Source organism: Polyodon spathula, chromosome 2, assembly GCF_017654505.1.
Source record: "Polyodon spathula isolate WHYD16114869_AA chromosome 2, ASM1765450v1, whole genome shotgun sequence".
Lineage (NCBI taxonomy): Eukaryota > Metazoa > Chordata > Actinopteri > Acipenseriformes > Polyodontidae > Polyodon > Polyodon spathula.
In genome coordinates, this window is record NC_054535.1 from 17425201 (window position 1) to 17447739 (window position 22539).

A 22539-nucleotide genomic window follows, 5' to 3' on the forward strand; every position below is an offset into this window, starting at 1 on the left:
ATTCTTCAACGCAAAATTGTTTCAGTTCATTCAAATTCCAAGGACTTCTCTTGTTCAGAGCCTTTTTCAACATACCAAAAATTCTCATTCGGATTTAGACTTTGACTAGGCCATTACAGAACCTTGATTTTATTCTTCTTTAAACATTCTGAAGTAGATTTTGATGTGTGCTTTGGATCGTTGTTGTGTTGGAATGTCCAGTTGCACTTTAAACCAAGTTTTGTAGCGGAGGGTTTCAGGTGATTGGCCAATATCTTCTGGTATGCTATGGAATCCATTTTACCATGTATTGAAACTACATTTTCTGTGCCATTAGAGGAAAAACAGCCCCATAGAAGGATATTACCACCACCATGCTTAACAGTATGTATGGTGTTCTTTTCTTTGTATGCCTCTCCAGACTTTATTGAAACGTAACAACTATCAGCGTGATCAAATAGCTTGATTTTTGTTTCATCACGCCACAAAACCTTTAAGAACTCATATCCATCATTCAAATGCCATTTTGCAAACTTTAAGCGATTGTCCTTGTGACTTTTTCTTAAGAGTGGCTTGGCTTACGACCTTCACCATGCAATACTCAACCTATGGTTGAAGTGGAAACCCTAGTCCTACATGCAGCCAATTCACTTTGAATATCTTTGGCAGTCAATCTTGGATTGTTATCAGCCTTCCTCACAATTCTTCTACTTGTTCTTAGTGAAAGAACCTTCTTTCTTCCAGACTGAGGAAGCGTTGTGACAGTACCATGAGTCTTGTACTTCTTGATAATAGAAACAGTAGTTGAAATTGAAATACTCAAATGCTTGGAAATCTTCTTCTTTATGACAGTAAATTTATGCATAAGGTCTTCAGATGGCTCTTTACTTTTTCCCATATTGACTTATTGGTAATGACAGCAATCATCCTAAGCCAGTACTATCACAGATACCATCAAAGGGTATGAATACTTTTGAATTAGCATTTTTGGAATTTTGCAAAAAAAATTGCTGAAATAAATAATTGTAGACACCTACTTGTAATTTTTTTCCTCATCCACAAAAGCTAAATGTTTGCAACAAGATTTTTCTCTCATATCTTGTAGCAGGACAGGGGCCCTGCAAATGTAGAAGTGTTTGTTTTGTAGCAGGGACAGGGTGAAAAGTCTCCCTGCCAAGCTAATTGTTTTTGTTTAATTATGTTATTTGTTAATTGTTTTATTGTTTTGGCAGTTGGCCTCGTTATTGTAAATTGAGGCCAACTGCCAAGTATAAAAGGAGCGCAGTCAGAGATAGGGGACTACCTGCCACTTCCACCACTAGAGGAAGACTACCTGCCACTTCCACCACTAGAGGAAGACTACTTGCCACTTCCACCACTAGAGGAAGATGACCTGCCGCTCCCGCTACATCACTAGAAGAAGACGACCTGCCGCTCCCACCTCCACCAGTAGAGAAAGACGACTGACAGTTCCCACTTCCGCTACACGAGGGAGAAGCCCCGCGGTCTCCAGCGCGAGAGGGAGAAGCCCTGCGGTCTCCAAAGCAAGCGGGAATAGCAACGGACAAGGGGGAGGAGGTAAAAAGCATACTTCCACCACAGCCCCACAAGCCAGTCCGGCGCTGTTGGACGTGGTCCCTTACCCCGCGCTCATCAGTCCCTTGCCGGAATGCCCGGACCTCCCTCCACTTGACCTTTCTCCCAGGTCGCAGGACTGCCAGGCACAGTTGCTTGCCTGGTCCCTTACTCCACTCCCTCAGGAGCTGCAGACGTCACGTTGTGGGAGTCGGATGTCGCATGCGTTCCCCCTTCTTCCCACTGTTCCCCCTGAGGCTCCAGACGTTGCTGCGCCTGTCCACAGTCGCACACCTCTGCCTGCCATTCCTTGCTCCCGGTTACTGGCCTGCGCTGCGGTCGCCCTGGTCAAGCCGCCTGGGTTCCACCTCGCAGGATCGCGGTCCCTTGCCGGAAGTGTCGGAGAGACCAGCCCATCCTCAAGCCTGCCCGCAGGAAAAGATGAAAAATTGAATTTTTGGACGAGGGTGGGTAGTTATGTTTTAGGTAGCGGGAGGTTGCCTTGGTATGGCCGGTGTCTTGAAAAGACAAGGGGGAGGATGTGTAGCTGGACAGGGGCCCTGCAAGTGTAAAAGTGTTTGTTTGTTTTGTGGCAGGGACAGGGTAAAAGCCTCCCTGCCAAGCTAATTGTTTTTGTTTAATTTAATTGTATTGTTTAATTGTATTATTATTTGCTAATTGTTTATTGTTTTGGCAGTTGGCCTTGTTATTGTAAGTTGAGGCCAATTGTAAAAGTAGAGCAGTCAGTCTTCTAGAGGCTGCTGCTGTGTGAAGAGCCCGGCTGGAAGTCATGTACTGAAAAAGGTACTGTGTATAGCTTAGACCTGCATTTGGTTTGTATACGTTTGTGTAAAAGTGTTTATATGTTGTGTATGTCAAGTAAACAGCTTAGCTGTCCTGCAAGTTAGTCAGGGACCTGCTTATGTTTAGCAAGTGCTCATAAGAGCTAGATGTTTGGTTTGTTTTGTTTAAAATTAAAAGTGCGTAATAAAGCGCTGAAAGTAAAGTTCTGTTTGTGGGTTATGTTTTTATAGGGGCATGAACCAAAAATAAGGCCATCTCTGTTAAAAAAGTAAATTATATATATTAGACACACACACACACACACACAGTACTGTTCAAAAGTCTGGAAACAAGTGATTTACAGAAAGTAAATACCCTGGTATCACCTGAATAGATAGTCTTCACCTCTTTAAAAAATATATTAAATATTTTAATGAGCTGTAAGTAATTTGTTTCCAAACTTTTGAACACTGCTGTGTATTCTTATATGGTTGGCTGAACTTCCCTTCCATGCTTTTTAACACACAGATTGTATCCTGCTTATGAAATAGTTTGCCTGTGTTGCTTAGTTAATCTTTTTTTTTGTCACGCAGGAGGAGAGGCTGAAGAAGGAACTGAGGGTGAAGCTTGAGATGGCGAAATTTCTTCAGGACACTATTGAGGAGATCGCACTCCGTAACAAGGCAGCCAAAGGGGATGTGACGGAGGAGTTCTCCACATTCTTTCAGAAGGTAAAGATGTACCGGAGTACCTGTGGCATGTGAACAGAGGCAGCGCTTGCTGGACAACACTATTTGAGACTCTTGTTGCACTGTGCTTATTCAAACTGGATTAAAAACTAACAAGGCAGTAGAAATCACCTTGAAATCAATTGGCAAATGGTATTGGTAGATGCTAGTAGAAACTATCTTAACATTAATTGGTAAATAAGAGATAACCAAGGCTTTAAAATTAGTTTTCATCCTTATTGGAAATAGCAACATTACCTCTGGTCTCATAACTGTTGTGCAGAATATTGGTTTGTTTATTGTTTTTTTAAATTAATCTTTTTGTACTTTTATTTATGGGTATGCAGATGCTTTCAAGAGTTAAGAAATTATTTTTTAAAGCCCTTGTAAGCACTCCTTTCATGTTGCAAAACTGTTTGTGTAATATTCATGAGATAACCGCACACTTGCATACCAGTAATTGGAAAAACTACCTTGCACCATAAAATTGTTTACATTGTAAACTAATATTGGATGTCCAGGCTCAACTTTTTTTTTTTTTTTATGCCTTGAAAAATAAAGGTCGTTATGAAGCTACAATGTGATTTATTTGCTTTCCCAGATCAGGAATTCTGGAGAAAGGCCCAGCAACGAGGAGATCATGCGCTTCTCCAAGCTGTTTGAAGACGAGCTGACGCTGGACAACCTGACCCGGCCACAACTGGTCGCCCTGTGCAAGCTGCTGGAGCTACAGTCCATCGGAACCAACAACTTCCTACGCTTCCAGATCATAATGAAGCTCCGCACCATCCGGGCCGATGACAAGGTGAGCCGCCAAAAACGATTCAACTCTCAATAGTGCTGAGTTCAGAAACATGAAAAATAAACTTAAGTTCAGTGACAAATGTTTTCACAAGAAATATTTTTCAGTGTCTTCAAATGTTCTAATGGTTTGCAATGAACTACTTTACTGTATACCATTTTGGAGTATGGACTCCACCCCCGTTTGATAGTGTGAATGGTCTGTTCATGGTAACATTTAAGAGGAGTGGGTGTTTGCTAATTATAGCATTAATAGATGTAGAGAGGATTGGCTGATTATCTTTATGATTTGTAATGTTTCCCAAGAACTGGAGTACTTCATTTATATCCATCACCAGATTCTAAGGAAAACTGCTGCCTGGTTGTAGCAGTGAGAGCAAATGGAGTTTATTCATTCATCCAAAATCCAAGTCTATTGCATCAAGCCTGCTTTTTAGTGCCTCCATAGTAAAGGCTAAAGCTGTGTTTGGTTTGGCTTGCAGCTGATTTCCGAGGAGGGGGTTGACAGCCTGAATGTGAAGGAGTTGCAGTCGGCTTGTCGGGCGCGAGGGATGAGGGCGCTGGGCGTGACGGAGGAGCGTCTCCGGGAGCAGCTCAAGCAGGTGAGACACTCGGCCACACCTCCATATAGAGTGCAGCCAACCACAGAGGAGGGGAAGGGAGGACAGGTCAAGGCTGTGAGTGCTTAATATGAACCTTTTCCTTGAGGTAAAGTAACCTGATTTTAAGGGTATTAGAAGCCCAAATGGTAAGCTCCATTAGTGGGCTCTGTCTTTTAAAAATAGCAATTACATGCAAGACCTTCCTTTACTGGTTTCTCATTGCACTAAAACTCTGATTTAGTAGATATTACTTTGGTAGCTGACCTTGTCTTTTATGGTCAGTGCCTGTATCTACAATAATTAATCCTGATTTGGAATAACCGGGTATCAGTTGATCTCGTCCTGAAGGTAACTAACAAGGTAACACAGGCATGTTGAGTGTTGAAAATGTACATTCTCCCTGTGTAATCCTCTGGTCTTGGTATTTCCAGTGGCTGGAGTTGCACCTGAACCAGCAGATCCCCACCTCTCTGCTGCTGCTGTCTAGGGCCATGTACCTGCCGGACACTCTGTCCCCAGCCGACCAGCTCAAGACCACCTTGCAGACCCTCCCTGAGATTGTAGTACGTGTCCAGTTACTGTTTTACAACCTGGTAACGCAGCTTCCACTTAAAGGTTTGAAATCAGCATATATCTATCTATCAATTTCTAGATAGACTGTGTCTCCTATAGGTACGACAAAAAAGATAAGGCTACAGGCACTAGGTAAGATACATAGATAAACAGTCTTGAGCCAGTCAATAGACTCTGGCTCTGCAGTGTTCAGCTTGGATAGATCTCTAGGAAGATCAGCACGTTCAGGTTGTGTACCGGGAGTACCTTTCCGGGGAAACAAAAACTACAACCACCGAACCCAATCTACTTGATCCCGTTTACTGTGGAAATGTGCGATCTGAACAATAAAACCGAACCGGAGAAATAACGCAGTTAGCACTTTTTGATGGTATTTTCTTGTTTCTAGGCGAAGGAGGCCCAGGTGAAGGTGGCGGAGGTGGAGTGCTACAAGGTGGACAACAAGACCAAGCTGGAGGCCACGTTGCAGGAGGAGGCGGCCATCAGGAAGGAGAACGAGGAGCGCGAGATGGAGAGACTAGCTGATGCTGCTGAGAAGGCGAAGGAGGTCCTTCAGGTAGCAGCCAGAGTAAGAATGCATCTTAACTGCAGGGAGCTGGTGGGGGAGCAACCCTACCTGCTCATTCATATACATCTGGGGGCGGAGCCGTGTTTCCTCTGTGATCCAGGATCGAAACAAACTGGCCTTTACTTTGGAAAATGAATGAAGACTGTATCTGTTAACTAAAAAGCATTTAAAATCTACAAATCTGTATTTTTTAAAAATGATTTAAGATTGTGTTGAGAAAGTCTATAACTAACTCTATTACACATCAGATGCCAGACTGTACTCCTCAATTTAGTGTTAAAGAATAAGTAGCTGGGTTCCAAAAAATATAGCATTTAAATGTAATTTTTCTTTTCGTTGTTTACATCCTGACAAGTTGCCTTCAAGTACAAAATGTAACCATTACATAAGACTTGTCACGTGAAATAAGATACAACAAAGCTGTTTAGCCGAGCCTGTGACAGTCATGCCCACCCCTGAGGGTGTAAAGAAGCCTGTGACAGTCATGCCCACCCCTGAGGGTGTAAAGAAGCCTGTGACAGTCATGCCCACCCCTGAGGGTGTAAAGAAGCCTGTGACAGTCATGCCCACCCCTGAGGGTGTAAAGAAGCCTGTGACAGTCATGCCCGCCCCTGAGGGTGTAAAGAAGCCTGTGACAGTCATGCCCGCCCCCTGAGGGTGTAAAGAAGCCTGTGACAGTCATGCCCACCCCTGAGGGTGTAAAGAAGCCTGTGACAGTCATGCCCGCCCCCGAGGGTGTAAAGAAGCCTGTGACAGTCATGCCCACCCCTGAGGGTGTAAAGAAGCCTGTGACAGTCATGCCCGCCCCCGAGGGTGTAAAGAAGCCTGTGACAGTCATGCCCGCCCCCGAGGGTGTAAAGAAGCCTGTGACAGTCATGCCCGCCCCCGAGGGTGTAAAGGATTGCATGCGCAGCTCTCCGTGCCATTTTTCCTTTTAAGAACTGACCTGACAGGAGAGCCTAGTCTTGCGTATTACTGTTTCTGCTGTAGGTGTTTGCATATGTTATGGTTTTACATAAATTATATGTGATATTAAAAATAATCGCTGTATTAGTTTTTCTTATTGCAAGTATTTGGTTAACCAGTAGTACTGTTTGTGTGTCTAATGTCAGGGAAAACTAATTTTAGCCTTTTATTTTACTTGCACAATAATTCCGTTTTTTTATTTTATGAGAATTTTTCTTTTTTATTGTGGAAAACTAAGATCTCTGCTTATAACGTTTTGGAAGGGTGGTGGGTGATTCACTGCCACAAGAGACAGAACAGTTGTACTTGGAACACCACCCAGGTGCCCAGTTTTATTCAGGACTTTTTTCACTTTTCACCTGCAGAGGGCACTGTTGTCCATGGGCTGCCTATCAACGATGATAGACAGCACCATGGAAATACCAAAGCTGGTAAGAGAATTAACTGCGGGCGCACTCGCAGGTGCTCAAAGAAATAATAATGAAAACAGAAGGCGAAATGAATAAGGAAAAATAACACGGTAATAAAACTACAAATAAAAGGTGCTGCACTCGGCAGCGTTATCCCAGTCGCCGCTACCCGCACGACCCGGATCACTGACCTACTCTAGCGGCTCCCTGTCTGCTCAATACTTCGGGGGTCTGCCCAAGGGTTCCCCGCTGCCACTCTCTGGCTTGTTCGTTGCTGTATTTCTCCCAGCTGGTTACTTGGTCCTCGACCAGCGCTTCTGTACACACAGCGTATCTAAGAGGGCAGACCTGAGGAAACAGCAGAGCATTAACTTATAGGGCTAACAATCTCCCCAAGACTCGCCTTTCAGCCTTTCAGAGAGGGAGAAAGTCCACACACCCACTTTCCCACCTCCCCGTGTCACTGCCATGACTCGCAGGCTGTTGTTGGACGACTGCCGCCCTCTTCCTGCAGCACCGTGAACACGCCAGCAGAGTCAGCACAGATCTTCCCCTGCTACAAACGTATATACCGTTTTTAATATGTATAGTTTTCCTGTTCCACAGGCAGGTCTTTTGTGTTTATGTACAGTTTAATACATACAGTACCCTTTTAATACGTACAGTTTTCCTGTTCCACAGGTAGATATTTTACACAAATAAGGTACACCTGGTACAGTAAATGGGTCACGGTGGCATTTGTGACGTCAGGCAGGAAAACAGTTGCTCACCACATGTGGAAATCCATGAAGGAGCTGGTACGCTTGCTTCCCAAGCGACCACCCCCAGTGTGCAAACCAGCGGCAAACCTGGCACCCTTGGCAGCCTCAAAGACCAGCACAGCCAGCCTCCCGGCATAGTGACAGAAGCCTCGGGCCAAGCCACAAGCTGTGCATTAGCCCTAGGAGTTTGCTGCCACGTGCCCAGGGCCTGTCTTCAGGAAGCCATCTGGAGTCAGTGCACCATAGACATCCCCGTGCTTACTACCGTTCAGACTGGCTGCTTACTGAAGTTCAAGCATGGTCCCCCACCCTTTGGAGGGATGACTACATCAGTCACGGACCCACAAGATGCCATTGTGGTGTCTCAGGAGGAAGCAGCTCTGCTGTAAAAATAGGCTATTCGCATGATAGACACTCCAGTTAGAGAAAGGGTTCTACTCCAGGTACTTCCTAGTTCCCAAGTGGGATGGTGGCCTCAGACTGATTCTCGGCCTCAGACTGGTCAACCTGTATCTGAACCAAAGGAGGTTCTGGGTCTTGCCATTTGGCCTCTCTCTAACTCCTGGTGCCTTTTTTTCAAAGTGCATGGAGCCTATCTTGGTCCCATTTGAGACTCTCAAAGGCTGGTCATTTGTGCCCAGTCTCCAGCATAGGCAGACGCCCACACAGAACTTGTCACAGGCCACATTCAACAGTTGGGCCTTACAGTGAATCATGCGAAGATCCAGCTTACGCCTTCTCAGACAGCTTATCTAGGCGTGTGCTTGGACTCCATGTCCATGCTGTCTTCTCTGTCGGATGGCAGAGTGCAGAGTATAGCCGCCTGTTTAGAGATATTTCAGCTCAACAGAGCGCTCATGATAGTGACGTTCCAGAAACTTCTGGGCTTGATGGCAGCAGCTTCTCAGACCTTACTGTTGGGTCTCCTGTGCATGCGCCCTCCACAGGTCAGCAGTGTTTTTTAGCCCATGTTGAACCGCGACCTCCTATTGACATTGTCTCGCGACTGTCTAAAGGCACTTTCTTGCCTTCACATAGCACTGGGAGTCGCCAGAAGGGAGGTCGTCACCACGGACACTGGGCCGGGGTGCACAAAGTGTGTGGAACCCCCCTTTAGCAGGGTCTCCACATCAGTGTTTTGGGGCTGCAGGTGAGTGAATATGAAGGAGTCTCTTTGTCCATCCATATGTCTCACTTGCATTTTTACATGTGCGTACTGTGGATGTAGCTTGTGGTGATCTGCTTAAAAATGCATTCTCTTTAATATTTAGGTCCCAAATAGCCTAAAGCCTCCTTTTGAGACTTCATTGGGATAAAGCGGTCAAGCTGAGTTTGTCTTCCTGTATTGAAGACTATGTGCTCTTGCTGTGTGTTGAAGAGATATCGTTTGCATACACAGAAAGTGGAGACTGCGGTGAACATGGAGGCAACAGCTGTTAAGAAAAGCCAGTTCGCCATGGATACGGAGCAGGAGCTTGCCACCGTCAACCTGGAGATTAATTCGGAGACCTTGAAGGACACGGCTCCAGTCTTGGAAGGGATTAAGGTGGGTAATAAAGCAAGTCAAGAGATCGATGATAATGCAGAGATGAAAACAAGACTATTGGATAGCAAGTTCACCCATTCCAGGTTTTAATACAAGCTTGATTATCCACTGGATCCAGGTAACAAGCTCAGATGCTTTCAATCTGCTATGCAATGGTTTTCATTGCAGTACATGTTAACATATGTGCTTCTGTATGGTAAATCTAATAATTGGACCTGCTTTAAAGGTGTAATGCACCATATGATTTTAAGAATAGTTTTTACATGGCATGTTTTTTTTTTTTTTTAATAAGCCCATGTTGACAGTTTTACATTTCTAAGAATTTCCTCTAATGGTATCAATACAGTGTAAACGCCTATCTTGAGGAGGGAAGGAAGTAAAAATAAGTACACCCCACCCTTTAAGGTAGAACATATCAATTTGTTCACCTGCTGTAATGTGCAAGCCCTTATTTTGCCGCCTTTCTTTCATCTGCAACTCTGCTTTCTTTCATGCTGCAGCAGAATTTGCTTTCTTTTTCCATGCTGCACGGTTTGAGAAATAGCAGAAATTTCTTTGTGTCCAGGTTAGACACATGCTTTATACTGCGCTGTCCATCTACAGTATGTGCTACTTTGTCTCACACAATGTGTACTGTTGGTAATGCCCTTCATAGCCTGAGTGTTGGTCTATGCAGCTGTTTCCTTGTGGTACACATCATGTTTGAGCCTTCTCTTTAAGCATGTGCAGGGCAACCAACTAACCCTTTCTAGTTGTGATATGTTAATATTTCAGATTAGACATAAAACAGTGCCCTATTGTTTTTAACTCATTGAGTGAATGAATAACACAAAGGTCACATCAGTCAATGAGATCTTCATTCTGAAAGACTAAGTGAGGCTAGGGCATATGGAATGTTGCCATGGGATACCCAACATTTGTCATCCTTTTTCCACCAAGTTGCATGAATTGGATATAAAAGTCCCCAAAGTCATCAGACATTTTCAGTCATACCCATCCAATACATATCTGCATAGATGACAGAAACAAAACTTCCTCTCAGATATAAAACTGCCTCAGCTTTGGATTCATCAGAACCATCCCAGGAGACACTTGAAGTTTCTGATTCACATAAGGAGAGCGAAGACTTGAAGCTGAGTCTGGGAAATGGGGATGAGTGTAAGCAGGTGTTTTGTGCCCTTTATGATTAATGCGGACGTGGAGTTAAGTGTTCAGCATTAGCCATGATGTCTCTTGCGGATCCAAAGATAAAGGTTATGCTGTCGCAGGCAGTCTTGCAGAATGAATACATGTCTTCAGGGGTTACAATCTGGCCATCAGTGGGACGCTGCAAGCTTGTTTTTTCAGTCTTTTGCTTGACTGTTCCCCCAATACCATCACAAGGGCCTATGCCATGTGAAGTTGCAAAAAAATTCTATTCTGCATCCAAGTTAGGGTTCTTTTTTTTTTTTTTAAAGCAAACCAAAAATATTCCCTTGCTGAATTTTTGCAGACGAAGCAGAGACCTTTTGGAGATTTTTATTTTTGGGGTTCCACCCAAAGGTCAAAGACTTTGTTATGGTGTATTTTCTTTTCTTTCAAGTGTATTTGTAGCACAGACCGTTTGAGTAAAAGGTTGGTTAACGTTAAGAGGAGTACCCATCAACCACCTTCATTAACGTTTGACCGCTTGACCTAAAAATGTAAATGTGATTTTGTTTGAGACACCCCTAAGAAACAAGTTTGGTGTAAATTGGAGGCGGTAGGGTTTAAAATCCATTTTTTTTTTTTTTTAATGATTTGTCATGCAATGATCCCATAGTAAAAAAAATATATATTACATACATACATACATACAAAAGACAGGAACCTATGTCAATTCCTTCAGAAATCCCACCTATCAATCCACCAGAATACCAAATGGAGGACTGTGCACCTAAGTGGAAAGAAGTAGAGCAAGCTGTGAATAAAGCAAGGGCTTCATCATCACCAGGGCCTAATGGAGTTCCGTACAGAGTATACAAGAGTGCTTCAGGAGTTCTACGAATTCTGTGGAAATTGATGAAAGTGGCATGGGAAAAACAGGTTGTACCAAGAGCATGGCGCGAACAGGTGGAGTCTTTATACCTAAAAAAAAAGATTCTACATGCATCAGTCAGTTTAGTCCTATTTCCCTATTAAATGTTGAAGGCAAGATTTTCTTCAGCATTATTGCTCAGAGACTGTCAACTTACCTGTTAAAGAACTGCTTCATTGACACTTCAATACAAAAAGCGGGCATTCCAGGTTTCCCAGGATGCTTAGAACACATCAATGTGATCTGGCGACAAATTCAATCAGCTAAAAAGGAGAGGAAGGAGCTCCATGTGACATTCCTGGATTTGACTAATGCATATGGTTCAGTGCCATATGAACTTCTTTGGGCAGCATTTGATTTTTTCAGTGTACCGATGACAATAACAAATGTAGTGAAAGCCTACTTTGGAGATTTGCAATTTAGTTTTTCAACTTCAGAATTCAGCAGTACATGGCAATGCCTAGAGGTTGGAATAATGGCAGGATGCACCATTTCTCCACTGGCTTTTACCATGGAAATGGAAGTAATCATTAGGGCATCAAAATGGGTAGTAGGAGGAGAGCGCTTGGCTTCTGGAATGCGACTACCACCAATTCGAGCATACATGGATGACATGACAACCATGACTACAACAGTAGCCTGCACTAATCGGTTATTGGGCAAATTAACCAATAACATTGAATGGGCACGAATGCAATTCAAGCCCACTAAATCAAGGAGCATCTCTATAATTAAAGGCAAAGTAGTAGATAAAACATTCTTCATTAACGGTGAGGCAATACCAACAGTCTCTGAGAAGCCAGTGAAAAGGCTAGGGAGATGGTACGACGGGGATCTGAAGGACACAGTTCATGTGGGAGAAGTTAGACAACAAGCAGTGGAAGGGTTGAAGAGCATAGACAGCTGCGCTCTACCAGGCAAACTAAAACTCTGGTGCTTTCACTGTGGTCTACTGACTGTGTATGAGGTTTCTTTGACAACAGTAGAGAAGCTTGAAGCTTTAATCAATTCGTACATCAGGAAATGGTTGGGAGTTCCACGCTGCCTAAGTACAAGGTTGTCCTGGAAGAAAACTTGCTTCCTTCTGCTCTGACAATGTTCCCCAACGCTAAGGATTGGTTTTTCCAGCAGGACAATGCTCCATGCCACACAGTCAGGTCAATCAAGATGTGGATGGAGGACCACCAGATCAAGACCCTGTCATGGCCAGCCCAATCTCCAGACCTGAACCCCATTGAAAACCTCTGGATTGTGATCAAGAGGAAGATGGATGGTCACAAGCCATCAAACAAAGCCGAGCTGCTTGAATTTTTGCGCCAGGAGTGGCATAGTCAACCAACATCAATGTTAAAGACTGGTGGAGAGCATGCCAAGACGCATGAAAACTGTGCTTGAAAATCAGGGTTATTCCACCAAATCTTGATTTCTGAACTCTTCCTAAGTTAAAACATTAGTATTGTGTTGTTTAAACATGAATATGAACTTATTTTCTTTGCATTATTCGAGGTCTGACAACACTGCATCTTTTTTGTTATTTTGACCAGTTGTCATTTTCTGCAAATAAATGCTCTAAATGACAATATTGTCATTTGGAATTTGGGAGAAATGTTGTCAGTAGTTCATAGAATAAAACAAAAATGTTCATTTTACCCAAACACATACCAATAAATAGTAAAACCAGAGAAACTGATAATTTTGCAGTGGTCTCTTAATTTTTTCCAGAGCTGTGTGTATGTGTGTGTGTGTGTGTGTGTGTGTATATATATATATATATATATAAAAAATAAAAAAAAATGCTTTTGAAAAACATTTTATTTTTAGCAGTGATTGGTTTCAGCTTAGCAGAAAGTGCTATTTAATTTGTTGCCAACATCTCCAGTTAGCCAGAATTCATCTCAAAACCACACTTCCTTTTAAAGATGAAATGTGGCATTTACAGATCGACTTTGGAAAAGTGAAAATTTAAAACTTCAATTTCCTCCTTTTTAAAATGTTAAATTGTTTTCAGCTTTTAAAAGAAGCAGGCTTTCATGCTTTCTTTTCCGTGACAGAATAAATCTCTCAGAAGTACCACGGCGTCATTAAAACTGGGTCTAACTAAGCTGGCTGGCTGTTAAAAAACATTCCTGTGGAAACTTTCCTACTAAATGCCAATAAGTTTCATGCTGAAAATACATTATGTACTTGACATAGTTTACTCGCTCACACACAGTACCCTGTGAGTGACAGACAGCCGTTTGGGTGTGCACACATTGAGAAACTCTGTCATTTTAATAATGTGCACTGAACTAGCCTACTACCAGTTATATATAAAAACAGGCTTGTACATTTAAAGTGATCGTAGCTTACAGTAGTTCTACGAGGCTTGCCTGTTGTACACTTCTTCCATTCGTTATATATGTCTCAAATGTGCAGTTTTGAAAGAAACACGTTTCTGTAGCTGATTGATCTCAAAACTTTGGAAATGTAGTGGTCATTTTATTTAGGAAGGTTTGCATTATATCTATCTAGCTATCTATCTTTTTTTTTTTGTAAGTTTAAAATTAACCGTTTGCCTTGACCGTGTTCAGCGGTCATCACCAATCATCACTTGGATAGGAAATAAAATTACCACACTTCGAAATAACAATCTCTTCCACAGTCTCGTAAAGCAGACTCCACAGCCTAGACCCTGACGTGTGAGAATCCGTTTCCTCTGTGCATATGAGCATTACTCGAGGATGCCCATCAGGTAGTGTGTGTGTGTGACTGTGTATGTCTCACCAGCCTGGGCATTGTGTTTGACAGGGAGAGGAGATAACCAAAGAGGAGATTGACATGCTGAGCGACGCCTGCACTAAACTCAAGGAGCAAAAGAAACTGCTGACCAAAGAGAAGGAGGAGCTGGAGGATCTGAAGGATGACGTCCAGGAGTACAATGAGGTAAGCAGCTCCTTGAGAGAGCACTGGAGCGGGGGGGTGACTCTCCTTAACCCAATACACAGAAGACTACATTTTCTACTATGGGCAAATTCCTCACTCCATAGCCAATGTGTGAAGTGGCCAATTTGCCCACAGTGCAAAATTGGGCTCAGAGAATAAGAATAATATGAGAGGAGTGTAGCATAACAGAACTCGATGGATGCAAAATAACAATTCACTACAATAGAAAAAGAGAAATTCACAAAAAAAACAAGTAAAAAACATTATCAAAGAAATCAAGCAAAATATGATATTACCTAGACGAGGGCACCTTATTGGTCTGTTCCAAGTGTAGGCCTCATATCTAAGGCAAGGCAAATTAAAAAAAAATAAAAAATAAGCAGTGACTGACTCTGAGTCTGGCAAGTGGGACCATTAGTTTCCCTAGAACAGGTTGTATCCGCACAGCGGCTCTGTCCAGCACTGAGCCTCTTTCCAATTTCTTCAAAATCCATTCAAAACTAGTACAATAGGACGTTTACTGCTGGTTTTACAGACCTCAGCTGGCAATAATCTTGGACTACCTTTCCTAAAATAACATCGTTGTCCAAAATGATTGCTGATAGGGGCCTGTAGAACCAGCCAGGTTTCATCTTTTCAACTAGGCAGGGTTCTTTATTCAATCAATGTACTGGTTCCAGATATGAAACCGTCCTGCAGAAGTCTTTCTGTAATTGTTAGTTATATTAATCTGTCAACAAATATAATTTAAACATAATTTATGTGAGCAAAGGCAAACCATGATCCTCATGGTATAATAAGACAACCTACATATTTTATTATATTTGGATGGTGATTTTTCTGTCAAAAATGGCTCCCAACGAAAGCATACAAGACATCCCATAACCTGATACACTGCAGCATGCATTCAACAATATTCTAGCACACACAACACTAATGCCTTTTGACAGACAGTTTAGAGAACTGTGCCAAATAGAGCAGAGATTGAATCTGACAGTAACTGCCAATATGTTTGTTTTTCCTACCAGTATTGCCATACAAATTGTGTTAAATGTGCCTTTGGGCTTGCTTTCAAAGAAGGTGTTCATGTCCTCCTCACTGCACACTTTCTCCTTGGTGCAGGATTTGGAGGAGATCAAGAAGGAGCTGTCGAAGACTGGGCAGGAGGATGCCATGCAGGAGTCCAAGGCCAGCAAGAGGCTGACGAAGAGGGTGAACCGCATGATCAGCCGGATCGGCAAGATCATCTCCGAGTTGGAGACAGACACGAAACTGCTGGATGGACGGTTGGACAGCAAGACCACTACATCCACCAGGTAAGCTTGGTGTTTCTGAGGTTATCGAGCTTCCAGAGATAATAACTTTCCAAATTCAACTGCCCACCATCTAGGTGATAACAGCCAGGTCGATTTCAGTTGATCTAAACGCTAGGGGATTCTAATACAGATGTTGTTTAAAGCATTAAAAGACAGGAGCTAATAACAGCATCTCATAACAGTGTGTGTCTGTGTATTTCTTTTTCAAAATTTAATATTTAAAAGGCGACCAGTGTACACCAGAGAAATTTGTTTGCAAATCATGTTGCATGCCTTTAACCTTTCCGCTATGGTGCCGCTAGAAATCGTTTTAAACAACCATTGGTTGCTTACTAAATGACTGACATCTCCAACAACCAATCAGGTATTGTTTTAGATACTTTCACAACAAAAGTAAAACATAGACAGAAAGCTACATGAGCGAGTTGTTGTGGTGTGTGTGTGTTTGTTTTGGGGTTTTTTTTCTGTCGGGAGATTTGGCGATCACAAGTGCAAGCTTACCAGACATCGTACTAAATCATTCAAAATGTTTATAAACTGAAAAATAAATTAACAAAATATTAACTGTAGTGAAATATTCATAGGATAAACATCACAGATGACTCTCCAATCAAAATGCATTTCACTAAAGCCCCAGGCCAATAGAAATACCTTTTATTATGAGGGGCAGCATTTCAGTATCTTAGGTTTCGTTTTTGATTACTGTATATACCATGATTTTAAAATGCAGCATTACTGGAAAGCATACTCAATTGCCTTACATAACCAATAATGCTCACTGAAGCGAAAGATGTTTGAGTTGACAGATCTACCTGATGGCAAACTTCTTCAAATTACACACCCGTCAAACAATATGGTGTAAAATAAAAACCAGACACAGTATTTGTAAAATTATTTCTGATCTTAGTTCCTGAGTTGTGGCCGCCACTGGTACTTTTTACAGTACATTACACTTATGGAGGCATATCTAAAGAGAAATAAATGAGTACATTTTAAAACTTTATCTTTTACATTCAAACTAGGTAATCGTAGGGTATATTTCATCATAGAGTGAAAATGTTATTCTCTTAATTATCTTCAGATGTATAATACAGTATGCTTGTCCTGATACACAAGCAGAATCACGTTATGTCAGTCACACCTCAACAGGTAGAATGTTCACCAGAGCTGAAGGCTTAAACTAATGATGTTTAATGTGGAGATTTAATAATGATGAATTTCTGAACTGAGGCTGCATTACTTCACTCTGTGTTACTCAGAAAGGCAGTGAAAGGCCTTTATGGATATCCTCTTATCCGGTTGCTGGTAAAAACAGCCCTATTAGGTGGAATTAATTTAAACTACAAGCGTTCTGTAAAAAAAAAAAAAAAAAAAAAGGTTGAGTTGCGATATTGAATGTCTCCTGTATCAAATGTCTGCTGTATTTAATGCCTGTAAAATGTCATGTTGACTGTATAGTAAAATGGTGGCGGAGTCTTTTTTCTTTTCTTCAGCTAACCCAGTGGTTAACGTGGGGTCCCAGTATTTTCAAATTAACAGTCACAATTTAACATAGCTTTACTCCAGGCAGAGAGGCACAGTGTGTGAAGCATAAAAGACTTGATTTGTGGATCAAGCAAATATAACAAAAATAAGTCGTTCACAGATGATGTAATAACTTGGTTTGATTTGCCATGTTGATCATTTGTCATTTTGGACAATCATTTGTCTGTACTTTATTCTTATTATTTTAACCGATAAATAATTTCCAAAAATAGACGTGGCAACATTTCTTTACTAGTATATGATGTAATGGTATTAGTTTTTGGACATTTTGTATTTAGCAATACAACTAATATTTTAATCATTAAAAAGTTGATTTGTTTTTTATATCACTTTTTTGTGTTTTTTTATACTGTTTTTATGTTAGAACTCCAAAGCCCTCGCTGATTGCAAAAGTCGAACGTAGAAAAGTAAAACGATAACAGGGCTCTAAACTGACAACAAAAAAGGGCGTGGACAAAATTGATTTCAGTGAATTTGTAAAGGGCACCGAGGCTGCTAAGCTTCAGTCGAGGCCAAGTGTAATGCGTTGTGTAATTTTGCTTAGGATTCATATATAAAGCTAATTATTGTCCACACAAAGAAAAACACTGTTTAACTAAACTATGTATTTGTTCAGAAAATGCTTTATTTTTGTCAGACAGCAGCCTAGATTTGAGCCTGTGAGGACATAGCTCCCTGTAGTGAAGCCAGACATTGGCTTTTATCACTAAGCCACAGAACTGTCTTTGTTCAATTTGAATTTGTTTCACCTAGCACGGGTCGGCAGCCTTCTTGTGGAAGAGAGCCAGACTGAATGGAAATTTAGAGCAAGTGGTCCACAAACAGCCAATTATAAACACACGATTTATGTACTTTTAAAGTGGGGAAAAAAATGTAAATATATTATTGTACTTGCAGCACGCTTCTTTAATGTGATTTCTGTTGCTGCATCGTTTTGCTATTTTCTTTTGAAGTCTGGTTCATACCTGGTCAGGCTTGGCTTCATTAAAGCATTCAGGCTTTCTTCTGTTAATCTCGAGCACACATTGTTTTTGATGCGATTCAAGTGGGAGAATGCCTGTTAATACGTGGTTAAGAGAGCAAAACTGACGTTCTTCATTGTACTGTATGGAAGTGGAAGTTCATTCCTAGTTTGCAGAATGAGGTTATCTTTGTGCTCCAGTTTCTTCAAATCAGTCCATTTGTGCAGTTTTGCTAGTTCTGTGGGTTGCCAAGCAAGTCTTTCCAGATTTTAATTTAGAGTGTGAAACTTTTCAACCCAGATGTCTGACTCATTGAAGTTGGCAACTCCCAGCTCCAAATCTCCGATTTTGAGATCCCCAGAATCACCATCAAGTCTAGTGCTTGTCCACACAAGTTTCATGTGGATGATTCACAAACTTGAACAAAGTGCTGTGTCTGCGAAAATCCACAAAACGAGACTTGAACGGCATTAGCAGATCAGATGCAAACACAGCAAGCTGCTGCAGATCTAGATTGTTGCTAGGATCCTCTACCATGCATGAAACTTGAAACGTTTGTAACACCTCAAATTAAGTCAGTCTGCCAGTTTCGATATCTCTGAACAGATTCAATTTGAATTCAAATGCAAAATCTGCCTTCTGGAGACAGGACGGTGTTTCCTTGACCATTAAGTTAATTAAAATAATAACCTTTATTTTGATATAGCGCCTTTCATAGTGGACAACCATCATAAAGCGCTTTACAAGATACAAGACTCTGTGTGTTAACTATGCATCAGTTGCAGAGTCATAAACAATGTCTTGCCGAAAGATGGAGCACAAAGAGGTTAAATTACTTGCTTTGGGTCACACAATGAGTCAGTAGCTGAGCTGGGATTTGAACCGGGGATCTCCTGGTTATAAGCCTGTTTCTTTAACCACTGGACCACACAGCCTGGTTGAAATGACCTGAATGTTCACAAGACAGTAAAAGCTTCCTGGTGCGTACTACAATGAAAGCTTAAAATGGGACGTTTGTTAGGACAAAAGAGCAACGTATCCCTCGTGTTTCTCCATCATGCTGGGTGCACTTGTCAGTACACACTGAAACAAGCTTCCCTCGCTGGATCTGCTTCTCGCTAACAAAATCCAGCACAGTTAAGTATGTCTTCACCTGTTTGATTTTTTATTGGCAGAACTGCAAGCATTTCTTCTTGTACTAAGTTGCCACATATATATATCGCCCGAGAATACGTAGTTGTGCATCTTCACAGACATCCACTGAATCATCCAAAGTAAACTGAAAATGTGATATTTCTGGGTATCTTGCTGGAGAGGCAGCGTGTTTTGTCATGAGATGTCGTTGTAAATTAGATTTTTTGTTTGATGCCAGTTGTTCACTGCAAGTGAGACAAAGTGGAAATCCTGACTTCCCCACAAAGGCGTACATATCAGTCCAATCCTGGCTGAAAAGACTGGTATTCTCCATCTTTTTGCCATTTTTTAAATGAAACTGAAAAAAACGCAGTAAAAGCGGGGCAGATTGGTTGCATATTGCTTGTTGACAGATCTCTCGACCAATTAAAACACGATGAAACAGACTGCAGTAATACAAGAACCAATAAGAGCAGTGGGTAGGTGGATGTAAAAATAAATCAGTAATTAAAGAGAGATATCCTTTACATAAACTTAAATTAACTAAAAACAGGCATCTTGACAAGGCTGAAAGATCTATCATTTGAGATAAAAGAACATTGGAACAGACATGCTAAGGTAAAAGCCCAAATCAAGATAAATAATAAATTATTCAAAAATTCAGCTTTAAATAAATAATGAAAATGTCCCGAAGTATGAAAAAACTGTCAGGCATGAAATAAACTTGTGAAAAGATTTGAAACTGTTTTGGGACCCCAGCTTGGAGGCCTTTGCATGTTCCTCGTGGCTCACCACCATTTTACTTCCTGTCTTACAAAGTAACAGTTTCCTGTATGCAGCTTGTACTTCTCCTTTAGTGAGAACCTCATCAGTATCAACGAGCTGATTGATGTGATGAGACAGATCCAGAACATCCCGGAACACAAGCTGCAGTGCATCGCAGAGACTCTGGACGAGAACAAGGACGGCAAGATCGACATCGACGACGTCATCAAGGTAAACACTGCATCCGGGGCGGGGAACAACGGTTCACTTGTGGACTGTAGGACTTAATTGGCTTTGCATATTGTCTTTTTTGTTGTCAAAACCACTCGGAATTAGCTATCCTGTAGCCTTCAATAACCTCAAAGCATTGTGGCACGAACTGTGGTGGAATGTGGGTGTACTGTACAGGAGTTGTGCCCCGCGACACTAGCCGTTGACTGTGACTGTACCTGCAGGTGGTGGAGCTCATAGATAAGGAGGACATTGACATCTCGACGAGCCAGGTGGCTGAGATCATGGTGATGCTGCAGAAGGAGGAGAAGCTGGCGGAGAAGGAGAAAGCCAAGGAGAAGGAGCAGGCTGCCAAAGTGCTGAACTGAGGCCGGCTCATCAATTCATCACCTTTCCTGCTTCACAGAAGTGGAGTCGCTCCAGTTGCACAAGGGCAGAGGTGGCTATCTTCCTTTTGGAAATGAACCCACTATTAATAATGGCAGGAGGTGCCCCAGTGCAGATAAGAATTGTTGCATGAGGGTTTTATAAATATGGTACCAAACTGTGCTCTGGTGCAAACTAAAATAGTGACTGATAGCATTATCAGTTACACACGCACACACAAACATGGAAAACATTGTTTTAAGGTGGTGCGATTTGCCCAATTTATTGTTTTGTTTTTATAAAAATGAAAAAAAAACAAACACAAAATGAAAGACTTTACATTGTGAAGAATTAAAAAAACATGAATTGCACACTAAATTATATGATGTCATTCCAGAAGCATGGAATCAATTATTTTATTTGATATATAATTATATTTAAATGTGAGTCTCTCATTTATCCATGTATTTAATAATGATAATTCTGATATTGAATTTGACATGGTGATCTTAAAACTTCTAATGTTTTATATACAAACTTTAATGGCATTATTAAATATACCAATATATGTAAATAAACTATAATAAAACACTTTGAATGGGATCAACCAAGATGATCTGGTGCGTTGTTTTGAAATGGGGTGTTGAAAGCTGCTGTTGACAGCCTTTTTGATCTGTAAATGGAAAGTTTTTATTTTTATATATAATCAAAGGCATATACTATTGATCACTGAAAAGTTGATTTTAAATAGCTGCGTATGGCAGCTTTTCATGCATTCTACAATGTTGATATACAAACTTGAAATGCAACTATTTGTATCTTATGTGAAGCAGGAGATTTGGTTCATTGACAGACTGCCAGGCTTTTGCTGCTTTGTAAACTCTTTTGTTTAAAGTTTGTTTGTGTGTTTTTTTTTTTTAAGTTTAACAGTAAGGAAGGCAGAACATGCAGGATCAGTTGCAGTTATGATGAATAAAATCAGAATGGATTTGATAGATTGAATATTGCTGCTCTTCATGAATCATTCTTACCACCTAATGTAACCTAAAATTGTAATAAATCCACTCTGCACAGCAAACTGCCTGGGGGCTCTCGGATACAGCATAGGCATGTGCGCCAAGCAGTAACTGTTTTAGCTGAGTCTCAACATGTCACAGATATTGTACTGATTCTGTGAAACAGGAGCAAGTTCAGTGTGGGAATGTTGAACTGGTAGAAAACAGTGTTTTATGTTGAAATGGCAAACTGGGTTATTTGTTGCATATCTTGCCCAAGTTGAAACTCTTGGATATTGTCAATCTGTTGCGTGTATTAGATTGCTGTTGTAATGAATACTTTGACATTGAATTGCAAACAAGCCTGAAAGTGGACCACCGGTGCAAGTCTTGATACACAACCTGTTATTTGTGTTAACAGCAGATGGCGCTATTTGCACAATCAATATTTGTTTGCTGCTGTTGTGTCTGTAAAGCAGGGGTGGGGAATAATAATTGGGCCAATTAAATAGTTTAGGGCACAGTTGGAACAAAAGCCAGGGGGGACACTGGCCCTCTAGGACCAGGGTTCCCCACCCCTGCTAGAAAGCATAGCATAAACTGCTTTTGTTTTCAGCCTAAATTTTTATATCAGATACAAGCACCCTTGTATAAAAAGTTCTGTAGTAATGCAGACGTTAATAACTTTGCCGTTCCCATAAAAGTCTGAGGCACTACATTAAAACATTACTACAACTCTCAATACTGGACACATTTGAGTACATTTTTGGATTAAATGTCCTGGGTAACAGTTTAATTCTGGGCAAAACAATTAAGTGACTAAAACATGGCATACAGAATTAAACACATGCTGTTAGCATTACAAGCGTTTAAAGATTTGAACACTGAGCACCACAGGCTGGTTTCATAGTCCCTGGTTAGCACTATAGGACTACCAGGTGTTACTTGAGGTAAG

The 22539-nt window shown here is 41.4% G+C and overlaps 1 protein-coding gene across 7 annotated transcripts in view; it reads left to right on the forward strand.

Annotated features, from left to right (window-relative positions):
- Nucleotides 1-22326, forward strand: part of LOC121330879 (mitochondrial proton/calcium exchanger protein-like) — a 44224-nt gene extending 21898 nt beyond the window's left edge. For 2 of the 7 annotated variants that reach the window (XM_041277786.1, XM_041277821.1), the window contains exons 5-14: nucleotides 2931-3068; nucleotides 3667-3870; nucleotides 4349-4468; nucleotides 4900-5031; nucleotides 5430-5609; nucleotides 9146-9292; nucleotides 14136-14270; nucleotides 15393-15586; nucleotides 20067-20223; nucleotides 20448-22326. In XM_041277786.1, the coding sequence (XP_041133720.1) occupies nucleotides 2931-3068; nucleotides 3667-3870; nucleotides 4349-4468; nucleotides 4900-5031; nucleotides 5430-5609; nucleotides 9146-9292; nucleotides 14136-14270; nucleotides 15393-15586; nucleotides 20067-20223; nucleotides 20448-20591 (1551 nt within the window). In that variant the 3' untranslated portion in view covers nucleotides 20592-22326. Of the gene's footprint in view, nucleotides 1-747; nucleotides 2022-2930; nucleotides 3069-3666; nucleotides 3871-4348; nucleotides 4469-4899; nucleotides 5032-5429; nucleotides 5610-9145; nucleotides 9293-14135; nucleotides 14271-15392; nucleotides 15587-20066; nucleotides 20224-20447 lie in introns of those variants that run through there. The other 5 variants (XM_041277813.1, XM_041277795.1, XM_041277804.1 and 2 more) reach the window with 5 other exon arrangements.
- Nucleotides 22327-22539: the final 213 nt, after the last annotated feature.